Genomic DNA, 27,122 nt, shown 5'->3' on the forward strand with positions numbered 1-27,122 from the left:
GCATGTCCCTCCTGAAGATCAGCCAAGCCTGGGCCAACACTTAGGCTAGGTAGAAACGGTCCCAGCACCCCACCTTCTGGTACGAACATGCGCACACCTGTTCCAGGCTTGGTGAGTCCCATCTCGGGGTGAGGGGTGGGGGGCTAGGCCCAGAGGTGCCCATTCCCAGGGCCTGGGGGCTGGCGGCGGCAGCTGGGGCAGGACCTCACCTGGGCATAGTTCTCCGCTCGGGTGAGGAGGGGCAGCTCGTAGGCCGTGGAGAAGTGGGTCCGAACCTGCTGCATCTGCCCGAAACGTTCCCTCTTCCTCCACTTGGCCCTCCGGTTCTGGAACCAGACCTGCAAGACAAAGCAGTCGTCACAGGGGTCGGCAGCACACGTCACTTCCTGGAGCCCCCTGCTCTCCACCGCGCGGGCTGGGCCGTGGGGCTGCAGAAAGGGTCCACCTCAGCCTTGAGCCTCCAGCCTCGCAATTCGGAATCATCAGTGCAGAGTCTGGAAGGCAGCTCACCCCCAACTAACCACAGTGGGACCCTGGGCCAGACTTCACCTTTCCAGGCTTCAGAATACGGAGCAGGCGAGTGTCACACCCACACAACGTGACGCTGGCCATCCTAGCAGTCACCTAACCGACCCCGGAACAGTGTGGCCCAACCTGCCTCGGGCTGCAGACTCCCAAGGGGAACCTGAGGGGAACCTGAGAAAAGCTGTTATGGCTCCTCTGGTAAGTCATTTTCTGGATATTCATGCATACGTGTGCGTGCACACACACACACACACACACACACACCTGCTATCATCTTCCACAAGCTCCCTGGGGGGCCAGTCCATTGGCCCAGAATAAGAATTCCTACCTGCCTGAGTCCTCTCTGCAGCCTTGGTGTTGGCAAGCCTCCCCCCTCAAGCCCCCTGTGCTAAAGGTCCCGTGGGGAACAGGGGTTTAGCCGAGCAGCAGAGGACCTCAGGGATGACTTCGTGGAGGGGGCTGGGCCGGGCCTGACTGCAGAAATAGCAGGGCCCACTCAGGAGACCCCAGGAGGCCGCGCTGCCCCGCTGGCGGGTGGTGGGAGAGGAAGAATGATGGACGCAGAGGTCAGATTGTGGAGGGCCTTGATGCCCGGGTGAGGGGCTTGCCCTTGGTGTGCTCGGTAGGGGTGGCCACAGCGAGATCTGGCCTGACTGAGGAGGAGTGAAGACCCACCTGTCCCTGAGCAGGGACAGATGTGGCGTTGCCTTAATTGGGGACCTGGGAGGGGGACGGTGGTCCCTGAACCAGGCATATGAGCCGTGGTCTTTGATTGGGAGTGGGGGTCATTGGGTCCTTTCCCTGTGCAAGAACATTTCCGGCAGGTGAGAACTTTCCCGAGCTTTGTGGGCAAGAGCTGGACTTGGGGCCTGCCACCCCTGCCCATGATTTGGGATCTGGGGTGTGAGAAGGGAAGGGATCAGCTTCCAGACCAGAAGTGGCTTCAGGCTGAGTCAAGGGCAGGCCTCAGATCCCCAGATGGGGGCTTCTATCAGCTGGAAGTGCACCTGCCGGTGGACTCAGGTGCAAGCGGGCCCACCCCAAAGGCTCCCCGCCAGCAGCCTTGCCGAGAGCACGGAGCATCCTCAGAAGAGGGAGAAGGAGCTGGCTCCGCCTGGTCTGGCTTCTGCTGTGCTGGGCAGCAGAGCCCCGTCCTAGCTCCCGCATGGCCGCTGGCCTCAGTTTCTGTATCTGGGAAATGGGGCCGATATCTGTAAGGGGGTCCTCACAGGGGTGGTGCCTCACAGAGCAGCAGGTGAGAGGTAAGAAATGCTGTCCGAGAGCTTTTAAGAGGACTTCACACTTGTTTATAGCTCCTGACCTTTCTTGCTGTCTTTTGCTAAAAGACATCAAAGCTGGGGTGTGTGTGTCTCGTGTTAGTGTGGGGAGGGTGGGGGTGGGGAGAGCGTGGGGCGGCACCTCAGTTTCCCTCCCTAGTCCCGGCGGTACATGTGTGCGGGCACAAGTGTCACGTGCACACACCCACACACACGCGCGTGCGCACACACACACAGAAGCTGGCATGGCTTTGAGAGTCATTGCGCCTCCCCGTCTTGAGTCGGGCGCAGGAGGAGCACTCGGCCCCTGCTCCAGAGCCTGCCGGCCCGTCCCCTCCAGGGGCTCCTGGGGTCGGGCCCCCGGCCGCCTGCCGAGAGCCAAGGGCGGATCGGGTCTCCTCTCTGCGCCGCTGAAACGGGATCCCCCTTTATCAGTGGCCTGGAATGGGGGGCAGGGGGGCAGGATGAGAGAATGAATCAGAGGAGCTTGTTTTCATTTCATGTTTAATTTCCTGCAGGCTTAGCTCCGTCTTTCCGCTCCTTCCTCAGCCTCCCAGGGTTTGCTGGGGGGGACGCCAGGGGGAGGGGTGAAGCCCACGGGAGGCATCAAGATATATGGCTCCGGTCTTTCTCCGGGGGGTAGGGGGGTGTGGAGAGAGGGTGAGGAAAAGTCGCAGTGGCCGCCAGTGTGGGGAGTTTGCAGGGAGCCCCATCGGGGGGAGGGCAGAGCGGCAGGTGGAGGGGTGACCTTGGAGGTGTCACTCAGGCTCTGGACAGGCTGGGGGCGGGGGGGGGGGATGTTCAGCGGTCCCGAAGTGGGAGGAAGGGCAGAGTGGGGGGAGATGGAATGTGGGGGAGCGGCGGTGGGGGTGCTGGGTTATCTGGGCGGACAGTGGCGGGGGAGGGCCGCAGAGATAGCGCTGTCTTTGGGATGGGAGTGGAGGAGGGTTAAAGACCCAGAGAGATGGGGAGGTGGGGGGCAGCAGAAGTGCCCAACCCCTCCTCCTGAGCCTGCAGCCCTGGGCCCTGCTCCCTGCGCAGGCCTGGAGCTCTCCTGCCCCGGGGCCTGAGCTTCGTTAGCCCGTTAGCCCCGTGGCTCTGCGGCCTCCTGGGGCATCAGCCCATCCACCGCGTGGCGGCCGGGCATCCTCAGGCCCCTCTGAGCTCACGCTGGAGGCTCGGGGGTCAGGCGCGGCCGTCCTTCCATCCCTGGGCCCTGGAGCCTGGCACTCTGAGAGCTGCCCACAGATGCTCTGTGCCTCGGGGCTCTGCGGCCCCAGCCTGGCTCCACGGGACACCCTTAAGGGGGAGAGGGGACCACGAGGTCCAGCCTTCCCGTCTGCATGTCGCGCCCCAGGACCACCCCGCTCCCGGCCCACCCTGGCCTGGGCCTGCTCAGCACAGGCCTCTCCCCAAGGAACCAACCGTCTTGGCGGGGGCCTCAGTAACCGCAGCCCATCTGGGGCCAGGGCGGGGTGGCCCAGGGCGGGGAGGCCTCTGTCTTATTGTCTTCAGACACCAGCTGCGGAGATTGGAATCCCAGACAGCAGAGAGAGAGGCCCCTGCAGCCCCTGGAGCAGGGCCAAACCCCGAGCTTCTTCCCAGGAAAGGTCCATCTTGGAGCCGCCCACCCCCTCCCTGTCCCCACCGCCACTCTACGCCAGGCACCTGGCTTCCCACCAGCTGAGCACGGGCCCCGAACAAACTCGGCAGAGGCAGGCAGGGGGTTCCACCATCACTCCCCCCAAACCTCAGGGCACTGCCAGGCTCGATCCAGAGGTCTGACGCACATGGAGATCCCACCCACCCTGCTGCCTTTATACAAAGAAAAGTCTCAGAACAATATGGCCCATGTTCTGGCACAGCAAACTAAAGAAAAGAAACACTGTGCGGGAACTCAAGAGTCCTGGATTCTAGTCTCAGCACCTCCACGGAGTCACCGTTCTTGAGTTACCTGGTCACAGGTGATCACGTCCCACCTGTGGGCTTCTTCCTCCTTGCCATCAAATGAGAAGACCCAATGATCCTTTCCAGCACTAACACTCTATACTCTCATGATCCTCCCCTTGGATGATAAGAGAGGCGACATGTCAGCATCTCCCTTTCTGCCTTGGCTGCCGGGAAGCTCGGGGTTGAAATTCGTGCTCAGTGGCAACGATGATTCTTAGCCTAGACGTCTGAGGTAATAACCTTCCTATTTCATGACACTGTTCTTGTTTTCAGATGCAACTAAGTCTTTAATCATAGCTGCCTCAATGCCTTTATGGAAGTTGGCATAAATGGGTATGTGTGCATGCACGCAGAGGGGACACTCTGCTTTGGCTGTGGGATGGCACCTCAGAAATGTTTTACATGACTGTTGTTTCCATGCTTTGTACTAGAAGAGCCATCCTTCTCTTGATACTAAGTAAATTCTATTCCTGGGCACTCCCATCCCCTTGTAAGGAACACACACTGTGCAGAGGATGTGCAGAGGTCTATCCCACGCCAACCCGGAGCCTACAGGAATGTCCCACAACTGGCCTCCCCCTTCTTCACCGTCTCCTTCGGTTCCTCCCAATTCACAGGCTGGGCTGAGGCCAGGTTCTGGGGTTCCTGTCCAGACTCTGAGGCACATGAGGTCACATGGTGGCTTATCCTGATGCAAGTAACAGAGTTGGTGTGTGGAAGCTTCTGGAATGACAGTTGAGCCTCAGATGCTCTGCCTTTCTTCCCCAACCACTCAGCAGGCACTGGACAGGACTAAGAAGGGGGTAGCCCGACCCCAGGAACTTGTGGCTGGCTAAACAAGCCGACTTCGGTTCGCTTTGGGTAGTACCTGCAGTTTCTGGATGGCCACGTATGTATGGTTATTGCTGGTCCTTTTCTGCATGATCCATTTTGAAAGAAAACGGCTCTGGACTATGTTACAGTTGCTCTGCCTTGTTACAGAGAACATGGTTGAGACTGAGGAGCCTTTTACTGATGCCCTTCGGGACGCTCTGCTGAAGGTTCTCTAGTGAACTGAGGCAGCAGGGGGCGCCCTTGGGGCCTGCGGATAACGGAAGGCTCTGTCCTGGCACCGAACCCACTTCTGAGCTGAGGCCAGCCCAGCTGAGATGTGTTGCTTTAAAAAAAAAAAACAAAAAAAAAAACCAACAACTGCTCTTTGCTCTCAAGCTGTTGACTTACCCAGCCTCCTGGAGGGGAAAAGCTGCTATCTGAAAACACTTTATTTGCCATTTCTAACATGCTCTTGGTTGGAAAAGTAGACTGAGCATGGCATTTATTTATGTGAAGCTGAAGCCCGAGCTTTAAAGCATGGGTTTGTCTCCCGAGTTTTGGGTTCTCAGAGGTCTTTGCTTCCTTTCTGGTTCTTTTCTTGCTGTAGCTTCATGCGAGGACACACCTCTCTGGACAAAGGAGGTCCACCAATCTACAGATATTTATCTTTTGCCCTTGTTACTCTGAATTCAGCCTTCTCTAATTGGTAGGGATACAGTGATGAACAATCAGACAGTACTTGTCCTCAAGCAGCTCACATTGTAGTGAGAGGAGACAAACACAATTTAAGCCAGTCATAAATTCTATAAAGAAGACAAAACAGGACAGTGTGGTAGAAGGTGACCTGATTTGCTTGTGTTGTATCGTGTTGGTTTGAGATGAGTTGGGTTGTGTTAGGTTGAATGTGTTGGCTTGGGTTATGTTGTGTTGGGTTGGGTTCTGTTGGGTTGTGTTGAGCTGTGTTGGGTTGGGTTGACTGCATTGTTTGGGTTGTGTTGTGTTGGGTTCTGTTGGATTGTATTGAACCACGTCAGGCTGGGTTGACTGTGGTGTTTGGGTTGTGTTGTGTTGGGTGTTTCGATGGCTGGATGGTGGTAGGGGGCTACTGGTTTAGCTATGATGGTGGAGGAGGAGGCAGCCATCCTGGGCAAAATGAAGAGCTGGGTTGTTCTCTGCTTCTGCCCATTGGACTGCAGTGGATGTCTTTAGGTTTATCCTGCTTCCTTCCTAAGAGATAGGCTTTTGAGGGCATAGATGAGTTATCTTCTCCTCTGTGAAAGGGCCTGAACACCCATACCACAGAGAGCCCAGAAATACACTAATAGGCTTCCTGCACCTCCCCCGAGGCCCTCCTTCTTCTGTCCCTGCTCCTGCCAGAGCAAGAGGCCTGGTATTCAGGCGGATAAAAGCAGACTTGCTCTGGTTGGAGCAGGGACTGGGGTAAAGAAAGCCCTGGTGCAGTTGAGGGATGGTCAGGTGGTCCCAGCTTTGGCCACCGGCCTGATGGCAGGCCCTCACTTCTCCCACCACCACCCCCGGGCGCCGTCACTGACCTGCACGCGGGCCTCGGTGAGGTCTGTCCTCATGGCCAGCTGCTCCCGGGCGTACACGTCGGGGTAGTGGGTCTTCTGGAAGACCTTCTCCAGCTCCTCCAGCTGGTAGCTGGTGAAAGTCGTTCGGTTCCTCCGCTTCTTGCCCTTGTTGCTCTCAGAGTCGGCCTTCTCCAGCGGGCTGGGGAGGTCGGCGCTGGCCCGGTCCTGGGGCCCCTTCACTCCAGCCTCCTTCACACTGAGGTAGCTGCTGTCCATCCCCACGGTGTCAGAGTCGGGCGGCAACTCTGGCTCACCCAGGGAGCTCTCTTTGGCTGGGGGTGAGGAGGGGGGGGAAGAAATGAGGTCAGAAACCAGTGGCTGAACTGAGCAAGAGAGAAGGGCCCTCCCTCAGCCAGTCCCCTCTCAGCGTCCCACTGGATTCGAGGTCAGGAGGCCCGGGTTCTAATCCCGGCTTGCTCCGCATCACTTGCCATCAGGGAAATACAAATCAAAACCACAATGAGATACCACCTCACACCAGTGAGAATGGGGAAAATTAACAAGGCAGGAAACCACAAATGTTGGAGAGGATGTGGAGAAAGGGGAACCCTCTTACACTGTTGGTGGGAATGTGAACTGGTGCAGCCACTCTGGAAGACTGTGTGGAGGTTCCTCAAAGGGTTAACAGTAGAACTGCCCTACGACCCAGCAATTGCACTGCTGGGCATTTACCCCAAAGATACAGATGCAATGAAACACCGGGACACCTGCACCCCGATGTTTCTAGCAGCAATGTCCACAATAGCCAAACTGTGGAAGGAGCCTCGGTGTCCATCGAAAGATGAATGGATGAAGAAGATGTGGCCTATATATACAATGGAATATTCCTCAGCCATTAGAAACGACAAATACCCACCATTTACTTCGACGTGGGTGGAACTGGAGGGTATCATGCTGAGTGAAGTAAGTCAATCTGAGAAGAACAAACATCATACGGTCTTGTTCATTTGGGGAATATAAAAAATAGTGAAAGGGAATAAAGGGGAAAGGAGAGAAAATGAGTGGGGAATATCAGAGAGGGAGACAGAACATGAGAGACTCCTAACTCTGGGAAACGAACAAGGGGTGGTGGAGGGGAGGTGGGCGGGGGGATGGGGTGACTGGGCGACGGGCACTGAGGGGGGCGCTTGACGGGATGAGCACTGGGTGTTATGCTATAGGTTGGCAAATCGAACTCCAATAAAAAAATACATAATCCCGGCTTGCCATTACCATGCTGTGTGACTTTGGGCAGATCCATTTCCATCTCTGAGCCTCTTTGCCATCATCTCAGAGTGGACCCCCTTCAGCACCAACATAATATGACTCTGGCTCAGCCAATCTGATCTCTCAGACCTTGAATCCCCACCCCCACTGACTCTAGGCTCCTCCTTCTAGAAGTATTCGCTTTGCCAGGACTTTTGCTTTGGATATGGGGAATGCCAGCCCAGTGCCTCAGACTCCCGGAGAAGGGAAAACTAATTCAGCATCCACGTCTGGCCCAGTGGGGTGGCGGCGAGGAGGAAGGCAGCGTCGAGGCAGACGGGAATGCTCCTCCTGTCCTGTCCTGGCCTGGTCCAGCTTAGGCTCAGCAGGAGTGTGGAGAACCCCCTGCCCCCAAAGGATCCAGCGCCAGGGGTCACTCCCTGCCCCCTCCCAGGGCTTCACCTACCACCCACGCAGGGTCCTGCCTCCTCCAGGCAAGTGGTGCATTTACTAAGGAGCCCGGGCGGCACCTGCGTCCCCACCTGCATCCCCGGGGACGCTGACACGAGCGCCCCGGCAGATTCACACTAAGCTGGTGGCCTGGGTGCACGGCCACTGCCATCTGCCAGGACGCGGCTACGCGGGCTGATTCCCTCGCCCAGCGCTGGAAAGGAGCGGTGGATCTCCGGAAGTCAGGGGTGAGGACGTGGAGGCCAGCGGGGGTGCCGGGGCGGGGGCGGGAGTAACTTGTCCGCGTCCAAATGGCCCAGTGAGCCCCCTGGGCAGACGCACTGGCCTCAGAATCAAGGTTAGAGGGACACCTGGGGAGCTCAGTGGTTGAGCGTCTGCCTTCGGTTCAGGTCGTGATCCTGGGGTCCTGGGATCGAGTCCTGCATCGGGCTCCTGAAGGGAGCCTGCTTCTCCCTCTGCCTGTGTCTCTGCCTCTCTCTGTGTCTCTCATGAATTAAAAAAAAAAAAAAAAAAAAAGAATCAAGGTTAGAGCACGGTCTCTGGAGCCGGTGAAGGATATGAATCCCACACATACTGCACTCCAGCTGTGTACTAGGACAGTTTCCTTATCAGCTTCGTGCCTCAGTTTCCCCACCTATAAAATGGGGATGAAGATACCTGTGGGATCTCCCTCCTGGGGTGGTGTGGGATTAAGGAGGCCACCAAGCAAAGCCCTTAGCACGGCGGTGCGGGCTGCGTAGGTTGCTGCCCGTCATGGTATCCCCAGTTCTGGGATGGACTTCCGAGCAGCAGGGGGCTCTGGCCCTGGAGACGCCTTCCCAGCAGGCAGGCCCTCCCCAGAGCATCCGCGTGCAGAGACGGGTGCAGGTGCTGGCCTGGGAGACGCGTGGGAGCCCTTCTCGGGGCCCGTGACTCCCGTGGAGCGCGGTCGTGTGCGGGGCGCAAGCACAGAGTAGTAAGGCCTCCGGGGAGCCTCTGAGAAGCACAAGTACCGGCTTCGATTGACACCAGCACGTGTGTTTGGTGTGAGCCCCTCTGCGGGGCAGGGGTCCAAGCGGTGGGCACGAAGGATCAGGACTGTGCCTCCCGCTCAGGTCCCCTGACAGCGTCCACATCCTGGGGGCTGAGGGTTCGGGCTGGCTCTCCTCGTAGCTTTCTGTGTGCCCTGGGGGCTCTCTCGATGCTGGGGAGGTGGGAGGGACATCGGCCTGGCATCCCCACCTCTCTCTCCAGGGCACCGAGGAAGGGAGTGGAGGTGAGTGCCTGGAGCCCACTGCTGGAGGCCACCAACCACGCTGATGCAAAGGGGGAGGGTGACGGCCCCCAGGCCTCCTGCGGGGGACACCCACGCGAGCCCGGGCACACGCAGACCGCCACGACTTCAGTGACAACATTATGCAAACTGCAGCTGGCAGTGGGGCCAAGAGCTTTCAGCGAAGATATTTATCTTGCTGGCAGACAAACAAGTTTTATGTTTTGGGTTTTTTTTTTTTTTTTTTAAGAGAAGAAATCCCACCCAGCCTCACCAAAAATAAACATCTCTGTTATGCAATTTCCTGGAGGCCAGACTGGGGGGCAGCCCCTGCCCCTCCTGCACTGATCTCCAGGCCCCATCCCATGACCCCACAGACCCTCAGAGTGTCCTCTGGCATCCGGCCTGGGACGGGGACCACCCCGCACAGCAACAGGGGCCCGGGCTGCATGGGGAGCTGCATGTTACAGAAACCGAGGGTTGCAGGGAGCAGCTTAAACTCCTAGTTTTAACTGGTGGGAAGCTCACGCCAGAGAGAGCAGGGAATGTGTGCTAATAAGTGACAAAGCACGGCCTCTAGGTCCTGGATCTGTCCTCTATTCCTACCCTGTGGCTTGGGGCCTTTTCCCGGGGAGACGGGGTAGGGCCAGAGGAATGCAGGGAGCTCCCATAATCGAGGAGTCCTGCTCTGCTCCTCCTGGGGGGCAGAAGGACCAGCCTGAGGATGAGGAGGGGAAGACACGGCCCCTGAGAGGAGCCCCTCCGTGTTGACCTAGGTCTGGTCTTAGCCAGTGGGCAGACAGCAGAGCCTCCAGTCTTCTATGGCGAGAAGTAAGAATCCAGTTTCTCGTACCACTGAGACCCAAGGAGTGGGGGAGAAACGGGGAGACAGCACAGTGTGCACAAAGGCCACCGGACCAGGAGCTGGAGGTCCGCTCTTGGCCCCCGCTCTACCATGAGGTGCCCGTCACCTCGGATGACTCTTCTCACATCACAGAGTCTCCTCTGCATATGCAGCGGCTGTGCCCCATCTGGAGCCGGGGGCGGAGGGGGGGGTGGCAGGGCTGTGGCACCGCCTCAGCCCAGTGGAGTGTCCCTCCTGCCCAAGTCACCACCGGGGCCTTCCCTGAGGGTGTGGGGTGGTGAGAAGAGGGGACAGGGATGCGGACCTGTCTGCATCCAGGCAAACGTCGGCCAATTGGGAAGGCTTAGGGATGGAAGGAATTCTGGCAAACAGATGCTTCGGCTCCTCAAAGAAGAGGGAAGAGAGCCTCCTCACCTCAGTCTTCACTACTGATCATTTTGCTTTAAATCTGGAGGCCGGGTCTCTAGTTTCAATGACAAAGAACAATTCCCCAAGGTTCCATGGCCCACCCAATGGGTCAGAATGACAAGCCAAGGCCCTCTCAGGGGCTCATTTCGAAGATCCCAGACTCAGGGTGAAGAGGGGGGTCTATTGCAAACTCTTTCCAACCTGCAGCATCTCCAGCAGGTGCTGCCGCGCGGGCTGCGGTGACAGCCAGCTCGCTGCCATCAGGACAGCCAGGCCTTTCATCCTGAGGTCCAGCCCATGTCTGTCTCTCAGACAGTGTGGCTCACTGGTCCCGGCTCCAGCTCTGCAGGGCCCTTCCCGGGATGGCCACCACACCTCCCCGAGTCCTCTGTCCTGACTAAACAGCTGTGGTTTTGACTCCTGTTCTCAGGTGGCCCCACATTTAACAAGACTGACACAGGAGGTGCCAGGGATGGGCTGCGGGGTGGTGCTGGGCCCCGGGCAAAGCCAGCACTTTGCTCCCCAATCATATGATCCTGAGGAGCTGGGTGGAGAGTCAGGCGGGTGGCCCCAGGCCTGGGTGCTTGGTCAGGATCCAGTCGCCCTGCAGCGCCCTCCTCAACAAGGCAGCCGCTGAAAACAGACGACCCCACAACTCACAAGGAAGTACCCTCGATCAAAGGTCACCACGGACCCCATTGGTCTCTCTCCCCTGCACCCCTGGCCACCTGCCTGGAATGCCCTCCTTGCCAGCTGACCTCCAAGATCCAGGCAAGAGCCAGCTCCTCCAGGAAGTCCTCCCAGACTGCGACAACCCTATGGATCCCTTTATCCTCTGCTCAGCCTCTCCAGTTCCTGCCTGGGTTTCTGACTAGTATCTAATCAAGCCCCGAGTGTCCGTTTCCTGCTAGAGAACCTCAGTTCCCCAAGGGTTGGAAACTCATGTCGCTGACTCTGGGCTGAGCCCAGGATGGGGCTGATGGCAGATGTACAGCGAGAAGTTGCTGAAGAATAAGTGAACGACTTCTAGCAACCAAATACTACGGGCTCTCACTCTGTCCAGCTACCTTCATGTGCTACTGTGAGCCAGCTGCACGCAGAAAGGGTTTGTGGAACAAATGAATGAGCCAATTCATCCTGTCAGACGAGGAGGAGATAGGTGGGTAGGATACGTGAGAAAGAGGCTTGCAATCACGAATGCCTCCACGGACAGCTGGCAGCGGAAGGAGCAGGAGGGGATGACTGGCCGAAGGGGAGGGGGAGACGGCCAACAGACACTGAAGGGTGTCAGGGGACAGGGGGAGAAGCAAGAGGTGGCATTCACAGAAGAGGCTCTAGAATTTAAACATCCAGGGAAGCCAGTCCCAAAGTGGCTCCCAGATCTGCCAGGAGCCAGCTCCATCCCCACCACGTGGCCACAGTGGGATAAAGGCCCCTGGGAGACCCTCAGCTTGCCCTGCTTCAGGGCCAGGCTTCTTCAGGGACGAGAGCACCGTGCCGCACGAGGCTGAGCAGTAACTGAGCCCCCGGGGTCCAGGCCACCTGCCTGCAGGTCCTGGCTTCCCCCTTCCTTCCTTCCATATGCACTCGGCCCTGGCACCATGTTGGTGCCCCTCTCCTGAGAGGGCTCTGTCCTCGTTCTGGGGCCCAAGACCATGTAATTCCGATCTGCAGCTTCCCAATGGAATGTCCCGATGTGGATATAAACCCCAGACGGCCCAGAGGAATCGAGTCATGTGCATACACAAAACATCAAGAAGAATCCACGGCTGCCCCGCCCAAGGTCTGCATGCAATGGCAGCCACGATGGTGCGGCAAGCCCTTCGAACAGCCCTAGGTACATATTCCCATCAGCCACTTCTGATGAAGTAGAAGCATTTGGTTCAAGGATATAGTCCTAGTCAGGAGCCCCAGAAGGTCCCTCCAACCTCTGCCGGAACTCCGAGAAATACAAGAGATGGAAAACCTCTCCTCCTTTCCTTACCCTCTGCTGCTTGTCCTGGTTCAGCCCGGTGATGTCACACTAGCCCCCTAACCATTTTTTTTTTTTTTTGATACAGAAGCCCTTGAGAGATTTCTGAAAGTGACTGTGATTTTTAAATTTTTAGAATTCTTCATGACTGTGATTTCAAGAGAGGGTACTTCTGAAGCGGGGAGGGTGCTGGAGGCCTCTTTGTGTGTATTTGGTTCTGTGTGCGCGGATGGGTGCCCTCGGGCATGTGGCACCAGTCTGCAGTTGTGAATGGGTGTGGGGAACACATGTGTGGTTGCCTGCGGATGGGTCTGTGCAGCGAGCAGGCCCACAAGTAGGATGTGTGCTGCTGTGTACGGGGATTTGTGCAAGTGAGCGTTACTCTGCAGACACACATAGGTGAGTATGGACATAGGAGCAGTGTGTGTGTGTGTGTGTGTGTGTGTATGTGTGTGTGTGTAGTTGCGCACAGGCCCATGCATATGGAGTGTATGTCTAAGGGGTCTGAGTAATTTTATCCTCCATGGTTTTGATTACATCTATTTTTCCTCCAAACATCTGCTTTGTGGGGGACATGCGGCTCGCTCTGTTCTCGGGTGAGCTGGCCTCGCACACCCTGTGGCAGAGTGCACAGCGCCGATGTAATCTCCTTAAACAAAACAGGACAGCATGAGGCCCTTTCATGCTATTTAAAGGGCACCGACTAAACCCACTGCTGTCCAAACAGTCGTGTGGGGGTAGGGGCGAAGGTTAAAGGTGAGCCATTGATCACGTCCCCAGCCCACCTCATCTGCCACTGGGCTCCATCCGGAGCTCAGCCTGGCCGTCCCTGGTTTAGCTCCGGGCCCAATAAATAATGCCGAAGGGGCAGCAGTAACTGAGGAGACATTTCAGGGAACATGGTCTCACCGGGTAGAGGCAGCCGGCGTCCCTGCTCTTGGGGAGCTGCCCATCTGCGGAGGACGGCAGGAGGTGGAAGCTCAGGTGCTCAGGCCAGCCACCCGCAGGTGATGTAGCTGAACCCCTGCTCCCCAACACAAGCTCCAAAAATGTCTCTTAAAACACAGGAGGTCCGAGAGACTGTCACAGACCACGGGAGGGTAAGGAGACTTGTGGCCTACTTGTGGTGTCCTGGATTGGGTCCCAGGAAAGGGACATCAGGAAAAAACCAGCGACCTCTGAATAAAGTGTGGGGTTTAGTTAACAGAAAAGAGAAAAGGGGAAAGACACACAAAAAAGTGGATGAAACATCTACATAGACACTTCACCCGGGAAGACATACAGGTGGCAAAAAAGCATGAAAAGACTCTCCACCTATCATCCAGCCTGGAAATGCAAGCTACAGGGAGAGAGCACCACGCACCTACTGCAAAGGAGGTGGAAAACCCGATGGCACCAGGTGATGACGGGGCCGAGGAGCAAGGGAAACTCCCATGTCACTGGTGGGAAAACCGAGCAGCAGTTACACGATTAGACACACACTCCCCATGTGACCCAGCAGCTCCACTGCGAGGCATTGGCCCGGGAGACACGAAGACTTATTTTCAGAGGAAAAACACCAAACCTGCCTGCAAATATTTACAGCAGTTTTGCTCAGAATCATCCCAAACGGGAAACAACCTAAATGTCCCCTAACAGGTGAATGGATAAGCAAACTTGGAACCTCTGTGCAAGAGGATAGGACTCAGAGATAGAAGGAGTGAGGTATTATCCAGACAAAGGCATGAAGTAACTCTCAAAAGCAGCATTATGGTCTGTAAAAGAAGCCAGACTCAAAATTTACATATGTATGACTCCACTTATTTATCATATGACATCCTGGGAAAGACAACAGCCTGAGGATGGAGAACAGATCACTGGTTGCCAGGGGCTGGGGGGGAGGAGGGCTTGACCACACAGGGCCAGGATGGGGACCCATCCTGCACCCCAGCTGCGGTGGGGAGTACGTGAATCTGCACAGGAATCTGTGAAGATTCGAAAAACTATACACCCCCCGGATTTTAATTTTGCAGCACGTTATTGTAAAAATGAAAGGCATGTACACTATACAGAAAAATATGCAATTGTGTTTCAGTATATCAGAGAAAAACTCAAACCAAACCGAAACAAACCTAATGAACGAAAAGTTTGCATGTCTTCACCCAGAAATCCCACTTCCAGAATTTATCCTAAAGAAAGAATTACGGATGGGCACAAAGAATTAGCTGGAGAGAAGGTTCATTATATGGAAAAACCAAAAATAACCAAAATGCCCAGTAATAGGAGATTGGTTAAACAAAGGATGTTATTTTCATAAATAGAAGATCCTTCCTGATATTTATTCTGCAAATTGTTTCTTTCTTGGCATCTAGCACACATTATTGTGTATTTATTTGGGATATTTCCCCTTTGTTTATTGTCTCTCTCTGCCTTCCATAAAACGGGAAGTATATCTGAATATATTTGCTTTGTCTACCCCTGTCCAGTGCCTACTAATTGTGGCTGGTAGGCAGTAGGTGTTCAATAAACATTTGATGAGCCAATGAACGAAACCGATGTTCTAAAAGAACAGCATTTTAGCATCTGGCAGGATGTTCCTGTTATAGTAAGTAAGTCTCATCTTTAAAAAAAGGAGAATGGAGTATCTATCCTTAGAAAATTCTAGAAGTTTCCTGAGGTGGGAATATAGATATATGGGTTGATGTTCCTTTTATCTTTTCTGGTCTGAATTAATTTTCTATTTGTCCCACCATGAACAAGAATTGCTTTTATCATTTTAAAACACTATTTGAAAGCAGCAATTAAAATCCCAAATGATAGGGGTGCCTGGGTGGCTCAGTTGGTTAAGCATCTGCCTTTGGCTCAGGTCATGATTCCAGGGTCCCCGCTTGGCAGGAGGTCTGTTCTCTCTCTCTCTCTCTCTCTCTCTCTCTCTCTCTCTCTTTCTCCCTCTCTCTCTGTCAAATAAATAAATAAGATCTCTAAAAAAACCCCAAGAAGAATCCCAAATCATGATTGCTTTCATAGGGTGCTGGACTCTGCCGTGAAATTTTGGGAGGTGAGAGATGAGCACCAATAAGGGTAGGTGGAAGAAGAGAAGGGTAGGGATGCTTCAGAGAAAGGCCACTTTTGTGGTGGGGATTGGGCGCTGTCCTCACAAACTGGGTGCCCCATACCTCTGAGTTTTCTTGGGCACTGGAGGCTTCCAGACCACAGGCTTACGTTCACCTCCCAATGAGTTTCTCTGCTGTCAGGCCCACCACCCTCAAATACAACCAGACACGCACATCTGATTATATCGTGACCTTCTCTAAAGGCTTTCCCTAGCCCCCAGAGCTCTCACTGGGATTGCCAGATAAAACACAGGGTGTTCAGTTAAATTAGAATTTCAGAGAAACAGTGAATTATTTTTAATATACATATGTCCTAAATACTGCTTGGGAAATACTGAAAGTAAAAATTTTTCCTTGTTACTTTGAAATTCAAATTTAACGGAGCATTTTGGTTTTATTGTTAGGGCTTTTTAAAAAAAAATCTTGTTTAGTTTTTTGTTTGTTTGTTTGCTAAATATGCCAACCTTACAAATCAGACTTACTGTGGTATTTATGATTGCCCAGACAGGACTAACGTCTGCCTGCTGTATAGACTTATCTCCTCTCACCCGCCACCTTGATTCTAGTCCCACAGACCCACTTTCACTCCCCCAGAACACCACACAAATATAATCATTATCCATGTTCCATATGGAAAAATGTTAAAAATCAATAAGCTAAGTGAAGATAAACCAAGAAAAAAAAAAACCGTATAACACACACACATAAACACACACCCAGGGGACACAGTTTTTCCTACGCCTTTTTTTTAACCTAACACAATATCCAGGACATCTTTCCATGCTGTTCTCTATTCTTCTACCATCACATCATTTTTAACGGCTGCATATTATTCCGCCAGAAGGACAAGCTCTATTTAGCCAATCCCCTACTGCTGGGTAACCGGGTTTCTGATTGTTTGAAATTATAACAGGCCTGCGATGAACATCGTCATAGTTAAATCTTGCATGCCTCATGGTGAATAAGTTAGAAGAAGCTCCAAGAACTAGAAAAACTCAACTGGAGCCTATTCACATTGGAAGGTCTCTGATAAACACGGCCAAACTGTCTTTCGGAGCCACGGCGGTTCCTCAGCTACTTGCATGCCTGCCTGCTTCAGGGCTAGTGGCGGTCATCGTGTTTCAAAAATCTTTGCCAGTGTGATAAATGAAAGTGAGCTCTTAAAAAAAAAAGTGAGCTCTTGTTTGAATTTACATTTTTATTACTAGCAAAGTTAAATCTTTCCTCTGTTAGATTCCTTCTTTTGTGGGTTGCTTTTACCGGACTCCCAAGATTCAGGGCAAGGATAACCCCTGGACTGGACTTATCTCTTGAATACTAATTCCTTGCTTTCCAGTGCTTGTGTATGTACCCGCCCTCCCAACCCTCCACTCGAGTGTGAGCAGTCCAGAGCAGGGCCTCCCTGAAGCACCGCTGGGTCTTGACCCAGGCCTGGGCTCCTGCTGCCTTTGCTCGTTCTGTACGTCCTGCTGGGGGGTGACCAAGGGCACTCATAGGGGAGGGATCCAGGCCACAGGGCTGGGCTGCAGACCCAGGAGGGCCTTGATCCGTCAGCGCACACTGCTGTATGGGGTGGCTGTGGCATGGGGGCAGGAGAGTGGGATGAAAAACCCACCCAGCCACAGGGCAGGGCACAAAGGACCAAAGGTGACCCTGCTGCCACTATGGCCCTGCACAGACCTTTTGGCTTCTCTGTGTCCTCATTTCAACAAATATTGCCTGGCTCCCTGCCAGAGAGTGGGGACAGAGTTATGGAGGGGCACTTCTCCTTGGGAAGTCACAGCTGAGGAGGAGTCCCCAGGCCCTGGGACACGATGCTCAACCACAAGGCGAGTTTCCTGGTCCCCTGCCTGCTGGAAGGTTCCAGAGCCCCACTCCCAGCTGGCCAGGATCAAGGTTGCAGTTGCTCCTCCTGCCACCAGGAGGCACTGCAGTCCCAACTAAGTTCCTTGGGGGCAGAAGGTGGTCCCCAGGGCCCCCAAGCCTTGCGGAGGTTTCTGGAAGTTTGCTCCAAGACCAACGCCCCACCTGAGAGGGTTTGCCAAACAAGCAGCTCTCCGGCCCTACTATGTGTCTGCCACTATCCTGGCACCACAAGGGGGTCACAGCGGAGATGAACGAGATGCGTCCCTGCCCTTCCCCACAGAGCACATTTCCCCTCCAGTTCTGGGGGTTCTCACGTTCTCGACTGAAATCAACCCCCTCAAAACTCCCACACGGGGGCTCTCATGAGAGTCCTCACTCCACAGAGACACAGAGAGACAGGACTCCTTGAATGTCACCAGCAACTGAGTGGTGGCTTATTTCCTAAAGCCACCTCCCTTGGTGGGGACCCTGGGGAATCTGGGTCCTCCAGCTGCTGGCGAAGGAGCCATGCAAAGGCCCCCCCAACACGCCTGGTGGTTTCTCACCCAGCTGGCTTTCTACGTTGTGGGCAGATCTGTTGCCAACTCGTCTGTGGGTTCTCCTGGATGGGGGCGGGGGGCATCACAGGGGCAGGGGAAGCAGCCCCCGACCGCTGCGCCACCCGCACACAGAAGCTCTCTTCGTCCTTTTCACACTGGCTGGGGGGTGGTCTTCTTGGGGCCCAGAGGCTGAAGGGGGCTGCCCAGGGCCCAAGAAGGAAAAGGAACTAGCAGCGCGCTTTCCCGAAAAACCAGTGACTTGGCCTTGTGCTGGACCCACGACCGGGACATCATCCATCAGGCCACCACCACGCAGCCACCATGTGAAATGCATCCAGAACCTGCAGCCTGTGGGAGTTAGTGGCTCATCCAAGAACCTACAAGTGGTCAGAGGCAGAGCTAGGGCTCTAACCTCCTGCCTGGGGCATCTTCTTTGCAGGACAGAGAAGAGCCTCTGGGGGGCAGAGGCTCCATGCAAGGCTGGGATGGGGCAGCCAGGAGATGAGGTCAAGAGGAAAGAACAAGATCAAGAGTCCCAGGAAGCGGCTCCTCTCAGATGCTTTTCTCACCAACCGTCCCACCTTCAGTGCCAGCCCCAAGACAACTCCTTCGAACATCTGGGATCTCAAATGGGGACCCATGCTTTTCTCTTGGGACCTCAGCTTCGGGGTCTCCTCCATCCCCCAGCCTGCACCCCATCAATCCTCTCCCCAGCACACTGTCTTGTTTTGCATTTGTTCTCCTCTAAAAACGGAAGGATTCAGAGGAAGGGGTTATGTGTGTGCAGCTCCCTCTTAAGCAGTGTGCAAGGAAACAACATGTATGTGTGTGTGCGTGTAAATCACTACATGCATGTATATGCAGAGAGCCTGCAAGAGGGGTTGGGGATCACACAAATACAGAAAGACTTGGTGCAATAAGGACCCGCAATTCTTTGTCCTCTGCTTCTAACTTTTCTCTTAGTCTGAAACTGTGGCCAAAGAAAAAGTTTTTTTAAAGAAAGAAGTATGTGGATCATGCTGTATTATATATTTGAAAATTGCTAAGAGAGTAGATCTCGAGAGTTCTCATCCCAAGGAAAAAACTGTATTGCAACTACGGAAGGTGACAGGTGTTAGCTAGACTTACTGTGGCGATCATTTCTTGACATATCCAAATATCAAATCATTATGTTGTAAACCTGAAAATGATATAATGTTCTATGTTAATTATACCTCCATTTAAAATTTAAATTAAAAAAAAAGATTAGGACTACAAAAAAAAAAAAAAAAAAAGGATGTGGGTGTGAATGGGAAGAAACCACCTTACACAGGAATCACCTTTCTGAAGGCAGCATCAGTAGGGATTTGAACAGGGCGTGTGAAGGAGTGTCCTTGGCAGCCACTGCCATCCCCGCCTTCACAAATGGGCCTGCACACCGACAGCAAAATCCCAAGGCAGATGTCAGCTCTGGGAATGAACCTTGCTTCTCCAGCCCTCTGAAAACCCTCACTTCCACGGAAGCTCCTGGTGACCCAATCGGAGCACGTGATTTTTCTAGCAGCATTTCTAAGACCTGTAGGAGGCATATTTTGTTAGCCGAGGTCAAGCTACCGTTGGAACTTAAAAGTAAAAGAAGTACTTTATTTTTTGAGGCCATTATAATTTCACCTTGCTTACAACTGATATGAATGAGTGAGGTTTCCTTGTCTCAAAAAAAAAAAAAAAAAAAAAGGAAGAAAAGGGAATTATAAGAAAGCCTCTGACAATAGCTAAAATATGTGCATGGCAGATGAATGGATAAGCAAACTGTGGTCTCTCCCTACAATGGAATATTATTCAGCCTTAAAAAGGAAGGGAATTCTGATCTATGCCACAACATGGATGAACCTTGAGGACAGGCTGATACATGAAATAAGCCAGTCACAGAAAAGCCTCTGCTCCTGTGAGGTACCTGGAGTGGTCAAGTTCACAGAGAGGGGGCCCCTGGGTGGCTCAGTGGTTGAGCGTCTGCCCTTGGCTCGGGGCGTGATCCTGGGGTCCTGGGATCGAGTCCTGCATCAGGCTCCCCCCCACAGGAAGCCTGCTTCTCCCTCTGTCTATGTCTCTGCCTCTCTCTCTCTCTGTGTCTCTCATGAATAAATAAATACAATCTTAAAAAAAAAAGTTCACAAAGAGAAAATGGTGGTTGCCAGGGGCTGGGAGGGGATGGCAAGTTAGTGGTTAGTGGGTATAGAGTTTTGCTTTTCCAGGATGAGAAGAGCTCTGGAGATAAATGGCGGTGATGGTTGTACAACATTATTCACATATTTAATACCACTGAACTGTGTACTTAAAAATAGTTCAGGTGCTAATTATTCCCCAATTAAAAAATGGTTTTAAAATGGGGCACCCGGGTGGCTCAGTGTCTACCTTTGGCTCAGGTCGTGATCCTGGGGTGCTGGGATCAAGTCCCACATCAGGCCCTCACAGGGAGCCTGCTTCTCCCCTGCCTGTGTCTCTGCTTCTCTCTGTGTGTCTCTCATGAATAAATAAATTTAAAAAATATTAAAAAAATAGTTTTAAGAACTATTTTATGTTACAGGTCTCTTTCATCACAATCAAAAAATTGAAAAAAAAAAAAAAAAAGTAAGTCCCCTAGCTAGTGTTCCTTAGGGTCTGTGTGCTGGTTTCGGCTCACTCTACCCAGGGCTAGGTCCCCTCCACCTCTCAGCTTCCACCCCCAAGTTCCTTTTCTCATCGTCTCTTGATACCGTGTCTGGGTTTGCATCTCTTCACGCCCTCATCACTCGGTCCACTCAGGTGTCCATTTATGGACCATTTCCCCTTGGTCGTGGCCTTATGGAGAGGACAGATGGGTAACAGTGGCTAATTGTCCTGGGGCCCAAGGGCAAGAGCCCTGCATCCTGCACACAGCAGGGTCTATAAGAAGGATGGTCAGTTTTGCTTGAAAAGGTCCAGGGAGGCTTCAGTGATGGTGTGGCCTTGAACTGAATGTTGAAAACCAAAGACATGCTACATTTTATGGTAAAACAGGACACCTCTAACTCTCAGGCCAGGCAGGTCCTAATTAATTACCATGGAGGAGTCTGAGACGGGAGTCTCCCCCCAGGGCTGGGGACAATAATAAAAACAATCACATAATTCCTCTGAGTCGTACCAACCCATCCACTAATTTCATGAAAAGCCCAATTATGATTGAACACTCTTGATGTTTGGTATGGTGGGGTGGGGGTCTTGACCTTAGCCAGAACTCACCCCTTGCCCCATTAGCTGTTCCCCAAGGACACTGAAGTTTCCTGGCTCCTCCCTTCCAGCCCAGCCCTAGTCTCAACCCCAAGCTCGGCCTCCCATGGCTGGAGGAGACCCTGGCACCTTACAGGGAGCTGGCCTGGCTGGTCGGGTCGCTGCCAGAGAAGCAGAAGGAGCCTCCCAAGCCCTCCCCTCACCCCAGCTAGAAGCCCCAGAGCTTGGGGACCACACGCCCCGCCCCCCCCAACACCTTACAGGGAGGATGTGGAGACTCTGGGCCATCCCACAGCCTGTTAGGGGAAGATCTCCGTCTGTCTGCGTTTTGCTCCTCTCCACCTCCACCAAACCATACAGCCTGGGGCTTGTCCCTCAACATCTCCCACAGAGCCCTTCTGAGCCTCCATCCCTCCTCCATCCCTCCTGACCAATAGGGAGAAAGTCTGCATCCCCAGCCACCCCCACGGAGACACTGAAATAGCACTTTTCAGACCCAAGGCAGGCCAAATGGAGAAGCTTAAATCCTGCCCCAGGCGAAATGAAATGAATGAGAAATCTTTGGAGTCAGACAGACTTGATTTCTGATTTTGCCAATCATTTACTTCACTCACTCACGCACTCATTCATTTGTTCGTTCGTTCGTTCATTCATTCATTCACTCAGCAACATTTCTGGAGGACCAGCTCTGCGCAGACAAAGTTCCCGGTGGTGGAAATACAAAGCCTGATTAAGAACTCCTTCCTTCAAAAGGCCCACGGTCGTGAGGGAGGCACTGATTACAGTGTAGGGTGCTGGACAGAGCTGGGGCACCTAGGCAGCCCTCAGGGGAGGGGGATATTTTTAGGGGCCAATCCAGATCTCTATAAAGCAGGGGCTTTGAGGCAACAATTTGATGGCCTGAAGCCACGCTTTGCTAGCACTTAACAAAAGATGAGGAAATGTCGGTTTTCCCTACCCAAGAAGTGGAGGGAGTTCTAAATTTAGTAGGTTATGGGGAAGGCTCCCAAGCCAGCTGTGGCTCTGCTGCTGAAGGGTGTGACTTGGCCTCTGTGTGCCTGGGTCTCCTCACCTGTAAAGTGAGGCTAATACTGTCCACACCCCAGAACGTTTGTGAGTTTTGAATGAAGCAGAGTGCAAGAATGCATATCCCTGCCGGAGACACAGCATGCTCTCTACCAGAGGGAGTCCTCCAGGAGAAATTAATACAGTGGTTATTTGGGGCCAAGTCAGGCCAGGGCAGCTGCAGGAGCCATGCCAAGTCACCCCACCTGCACACGTCCCCTTGTGATGAGGGCCCACTTCCCACATCTATAACAAAGACTGTCCATGGGCTGAGATGCTTGAAACCACAGTAAAAACGAGATGTTAGATTTATTTTGTTCAATACTTACTTAAAACTATAGTTTTTAAAAATTTTTTTATTTATCTACGATAGTCACACACACAGAGAGAGAGAGAGAGAGAGGCAGAGACACAGGCAGAGGGAGAAGCAGGCTCCATGCACCGGGAGCCCGACGTGGCATTTGATCCCGGGTCTCCAGGATCGCGCCCTGGGCCAAAGGCAGGCGCTAAACCGCTGCGCCACCCAGGGATCCCCCTATAGTTTGTTTTTTAAAGAAAGACCTTCCATAAATACGTTTTAGCCTAAGGTACATTGCAACGTGAAGGCACAACGGAGAAAGGAGAATTGTAATTTTAACCACTGCTTTGATGACAAAGTTCGGGTCAGTTGTAAACTACTTATAAAATCCTCACTCCCTCGTACGCTCTTGGTGACATCTGGACAACTTGCCTAGGCGGGCACCCCAATGTTTAACTGCTCAAGAATTTGTCAGTGGGAACATCCAGTGCCTTCCACCCGCTGTATCATCCGAAAGGCATCCGGGGTGGGCAGTGGCAAGAGGGGCCATTCCAGAAATGTACCACTAGCTGCTGTCACAGAGAACTGAGCTCGCTGATTCAGGGCGGGGTCGGGCCCCTTGAGCTGGGTGAGCCCCAAGTCACCCTCCCAGGCTGGTATCACCACCTCCCCATGAATTCCCTGCCATACTCTTCTTTGAGCTTCCCTAAGGGCCCCTACCAATCAAATCGCTCATCACAAAGCATCGCAAGAGAAGAAGGGCAGCCTCTGTCATTGGATGGGACCCTCACCAGAGGCAGGGAAGGCATCTGGCTGTGCTCCGTCACCCATGCTGCCCCCAGCGAATACCTGTTGCACTGAATTAATCTTGTTAAACAAATGAACGTCTCAGCGGAAGGACCATGTGGGCCTGCAGAGACTGCTTCTTCCACCAAAATCAAGGGTTTTCTTTCTCCAAGTGTGTTTATTCAAACCTAAAGAATCATTTATAAACTGAAAAAGCAAGAAGATTTTTCTCCCCTTGGGCAAGAAAGGAAAACTAATGGCTGAATTCATTGTAAGCCTGCCAGTTAGTGTTCTAAGGTTGATAAAGATGGATAAGATTATTCTATTTCAGCTTCAAAAAGTTCCACCTTTGGGCAGCCTGGGTGGCTCAGCGGTTTAGGGCTGCTTTCGGCTCAGGGCCTGATCCTGGAGACCTGGGATCGAGTCCCATGTCGGGCTCCCTGCATGGAGCCTGCTTCTCCTTCTGCATGTGTCTCTGCCTCTCTCTCTCTCTCTATGTCTCTCATGAATAAATAAATAAAATCTTAAAAAAAAAAGTTCCACCTTTATAACTATCAGATGGTTAAGATTTCAAAATTTCTAGAACATACTGGTGTCTAAGCTGTTGATAAGCGTTTCCATCTAAATGGCTGGAATTTGGAAGTAGGTAAGTATCAATAATCCTCAATATTCCAATATTTATGTGTTGGTTGAAGAATGGTCCTTTCATTGACCTCTGCTCATCGGGACTGAAAAAAAGTTTTCAAAGATGTCTCTGCTTTAAAATGGATGGTGTGAGGGATCCCTGAGTGGCTCAGTGATTTGGTGCCTGCCTTCGGTCCAGGGCGTGATCCTGGAGTCCCGGGATCGAGTCCCACATCGGGCTCCCTGCGTGGAGCCTGCTTCTCCCTCTGCCCGTGTCTCTGCCTCTCTCTCTCTCTGTGTCTCTCATGAATAAATAAAATATTAAAAATAAAATAAAATAAAATGGATGGCGTGGGGGCGCCTGGGTGGCTCAGTGGTTAAGGGGCCACCTTTGGCTCAGGTCATGATCTCGGGGTCCTGGGATGGAGTCCTGCCTTGGGCTCAACGGGGAGTCTGCTTGTCTCTCTGGCCCTTCCCTGCTTGTGTGCTCACATGCTTTCTCTCTCTCTCCAATAAATACATAAAATCTTTTTAAAAATAATAAAAAATAAAATAAAATGCATAGCATGCATCTTCTACCAAGAAAACCTTAATCTGCAGAGGATATGTGACGAGCTCATCTCTTTTCTACCTGTTACCACTTCTTGGGAGATGAAACATCCCATAAAACAGTGAGAATGTACTTTGTGTAGCATAAAGCTGACTTCTGTAGATCTTTTCCGAGGGGCTGAGTCCCATGGGGCTCATTAGGTAAAGCCAGAGTCAGCTGCCTGTCTTCAGGGAGGAAGCCTGGCCCTCACTGTCCACACACCTGCCCCAGCTCAGGAAACTTTTTTCCAGGTCAGCAGTTCCCTTCAACCCTGGTCCAGGCACTGATGCTGAACCAACAAGGAGGCTGGTCCACATGTGGTCAGTTATCATGAGTTTGGGGGTGGAGTTTGCTTGGCTCCTTCCTCACCCATGGAGCTGCTACCACAGATGGGGCCTTGAGCTGGGCTGGCCTGGTTCTGAGGATGACTCTGGAAGCAGGAGGGAGATGGGGTCTGTGCACCTGCTACAGTGGTCATCATTGTAGTGGGTGAGGGGAAGACTGTGCTGCATACTGAAAACCTGCCCCTGGCACACCCCACTCCACAACTTACTGAGCTCTCCCCCATGACTGATCGTGCCCGATGGGCTCCTGGGCATGAGGTCGCCAAGGCCATAAGCATTAACCTTATGGGCAAAGGAGTGGAGGAGGAAAAAGTCCCTATGGCTTCAGGACATCTGGGTTCAATTCAAGCAGAGCTGCTTGTGCACCTGGCCCTCGCTGGTTCTCCACCTCTTCATCTGTAAATTAGGAGTACTAATACCTCCTGAGGGGTTTGAGTGCTAGAGCCCAGTACAGGCTTGGCCCATGGGTGATGCTCACCACCACTCCCCTACTCACAGCTGGGTGAGCTGGGGCCCAGAGCAGGTGCAGAACCTCCCTGACAGGCCCTGAGCCTGACATTCTCTGTGTCCAGCCCCGAGCCCACGCAGAAATGAATGCACTCGAATCCCACCCTTGGGGACCTCCTGGTCTGATGCTGTCAGACGAACACAGAAAACAGACTTTCAGAAGCGGAAGAAAGAAAGTTATGTTCCAGCTCCTGATGCCTGAGTACAAGGTACAGCAACCTGGGGAGATGCAAGCTGTAGGTTCTGAGAGGTGTGGGGGTGCCCTCCTTCTCCCTCCTTGACCCTTCCCTGTCCTGTCCCCATGCTAAGGCTGTCGGCCAGCCTCTACTCCTTGTATCACTCATCCATATTTTAAAGGATTTTGTCAACCACCCAGTGTAGATTCAGTAATCATTTGTTCAATTTCCAATCTGATTTATCCAAGTCAACTGTAACTACCTATCAAGGTTTCTGATCAGCCTTGCATAGTCAGGGTTCCAGCAAAATCCTTGCAATAATAACAGCTCATATTTATTGAGCACTTACTCTGTTCTAAGGACTGTTCTAAGCTCTTTACCTATATTATCTTATTTAATTTTCATGGTACTCCTAAAAGGTAGGTAGTAGACTTAGCCTCACTTTACATATAAAGAAGTTGAGGCAGAGAGGTCAACTTATTTGCCCAAGGCCCCTCAGCTGTACAGGCTGACATCTGTTCCCAGGTCCTGACACACCAGCTTCCCCAAACCAACGGCATCTAAAGCTTCGGGCTGCCTGTGAACCTAGTCGTGGGCCGCACACAGTTGCTACATGATTCCAAGAATACCAGGGAGTGTGCCTGTTCTCCGTCTTGGGGCACCCAGTTGGGACACCAGGCTTGAGCAGGTCTATGTCTAGTCACCAGGGCTGGGGCACTGCAAGGTAAGAGGCCCCGGCCTCACAAGGGAGCCCCCTTAGCAAATCCCTCTCATGGGAATCAAACAGAAAATAATTAAAGATACAGGGCCAACAGCATGGAGCTGGTTTGGGGTGGATGGGGGCTTGGCTTCCCTCTGGGAGTTCATCCCTGCTCCACCAGAAGGGGGCACTGGGATCCTCTTACTGAATGAAGAGGTCCCAGATTGGGGCTCTCAGGAGTCCAAATGGAGTGTAGACCCTAAGAGCACATGAGAGTTTTCTCAGGCCACGTCCTCACAGGAGGGTCAGCTGACATACTTGGTACTTCTAAACTTCCAGGGGCCTAGCCAGAGGCCAAAGTCATAATTCTGGCACTCTTGCCAATGGCTCTGCCCTCCACCCCTTCTTACCCACTCTGGTTCCTGGAAAACAAATGTGTCCCTGAGCTGGATCTCTTTGGCTGGTTAGTCATTAGCTTGAAGGAAAGGGGGTGAACAGGATGACTTTTAAGGTTCCCCATATTCTGGGATTCCGGACTTCACCTCAGAAGGCCATGCCAGGGACAGACAGACAAACCAATGGAACAGAATGGAAAGCCTAGCAACAAACCCTCAGATATATGGCTAAAGGATTTATGACAAAGGGGACAACAAGACCATTCACAGAGAAAGGACAGTCTTTTCAACAAATGGTGCTGGGGAAACTGGATATCTAACTGCGAAAGAATAAAGAGTTGGATCCTTACTCAGAATGGACCTCAACGTAAGAGCGGAAACGATAAAGCTCCTAGAAGAAAACGCCAGGGAAATTCTTCACGACACGTGAGTTAGTGATGATTTCTTGGATGTGACATCAAAAGCACAAGCAACAAAAGACAAAAATTGATAGACTGGATTTCATCCAATTAAAATCTTCTGTGCATCCGAAGGACACTATCCAGAGAGTGAGAGACAACCCCTAGAATGAGAGAGAATATTTGCAAATCATGTATCTGATGAGGG

The 27,122-nt window shown here is 52.8% G+C and overlaps 1 protein-coding gene across 1 annotated transcript in view; it reads right to left on the reverse strand.

Moving 5' to 3' along the window:
• Positions 1 to 27,122, reverse strand: part of ALX4 (ALX homeobox 4) — a 45,676-nt gene that overhangs the window by 6,522 nt on the left and 12,032 nt on the right. Inside the window, exons 2-3 of the mRNA XM_077862970.1 lie at positions 6,119 to 6,429; positions 210 to 338 (exon numbers count right to left, since the gene is read on the reverse strand). Coding sequence (XP_077719096.1) covers positions 210 to 338; positions 6,119 to 6,429 — 440 coding nt within the window. The remainder of the gene's footprint in view (positions 1 to 209; positions 339 to 6,118; positions 6,430 to 27,122) is intronic.

Source organism: Canis aureus, chromosome 21 (assembly GCF_053574225.1).
Source record: "Canis aureus isolate CA01 chromosome 21, VMU_Caureus_v.1.0, whole genome shotgun sequence".
NCBI classification, from domain to species: Eukaryota; Metazoa; Chordata; class Mammalia; order Carnivora; family Canidae; genus Canis; species Canis aureus.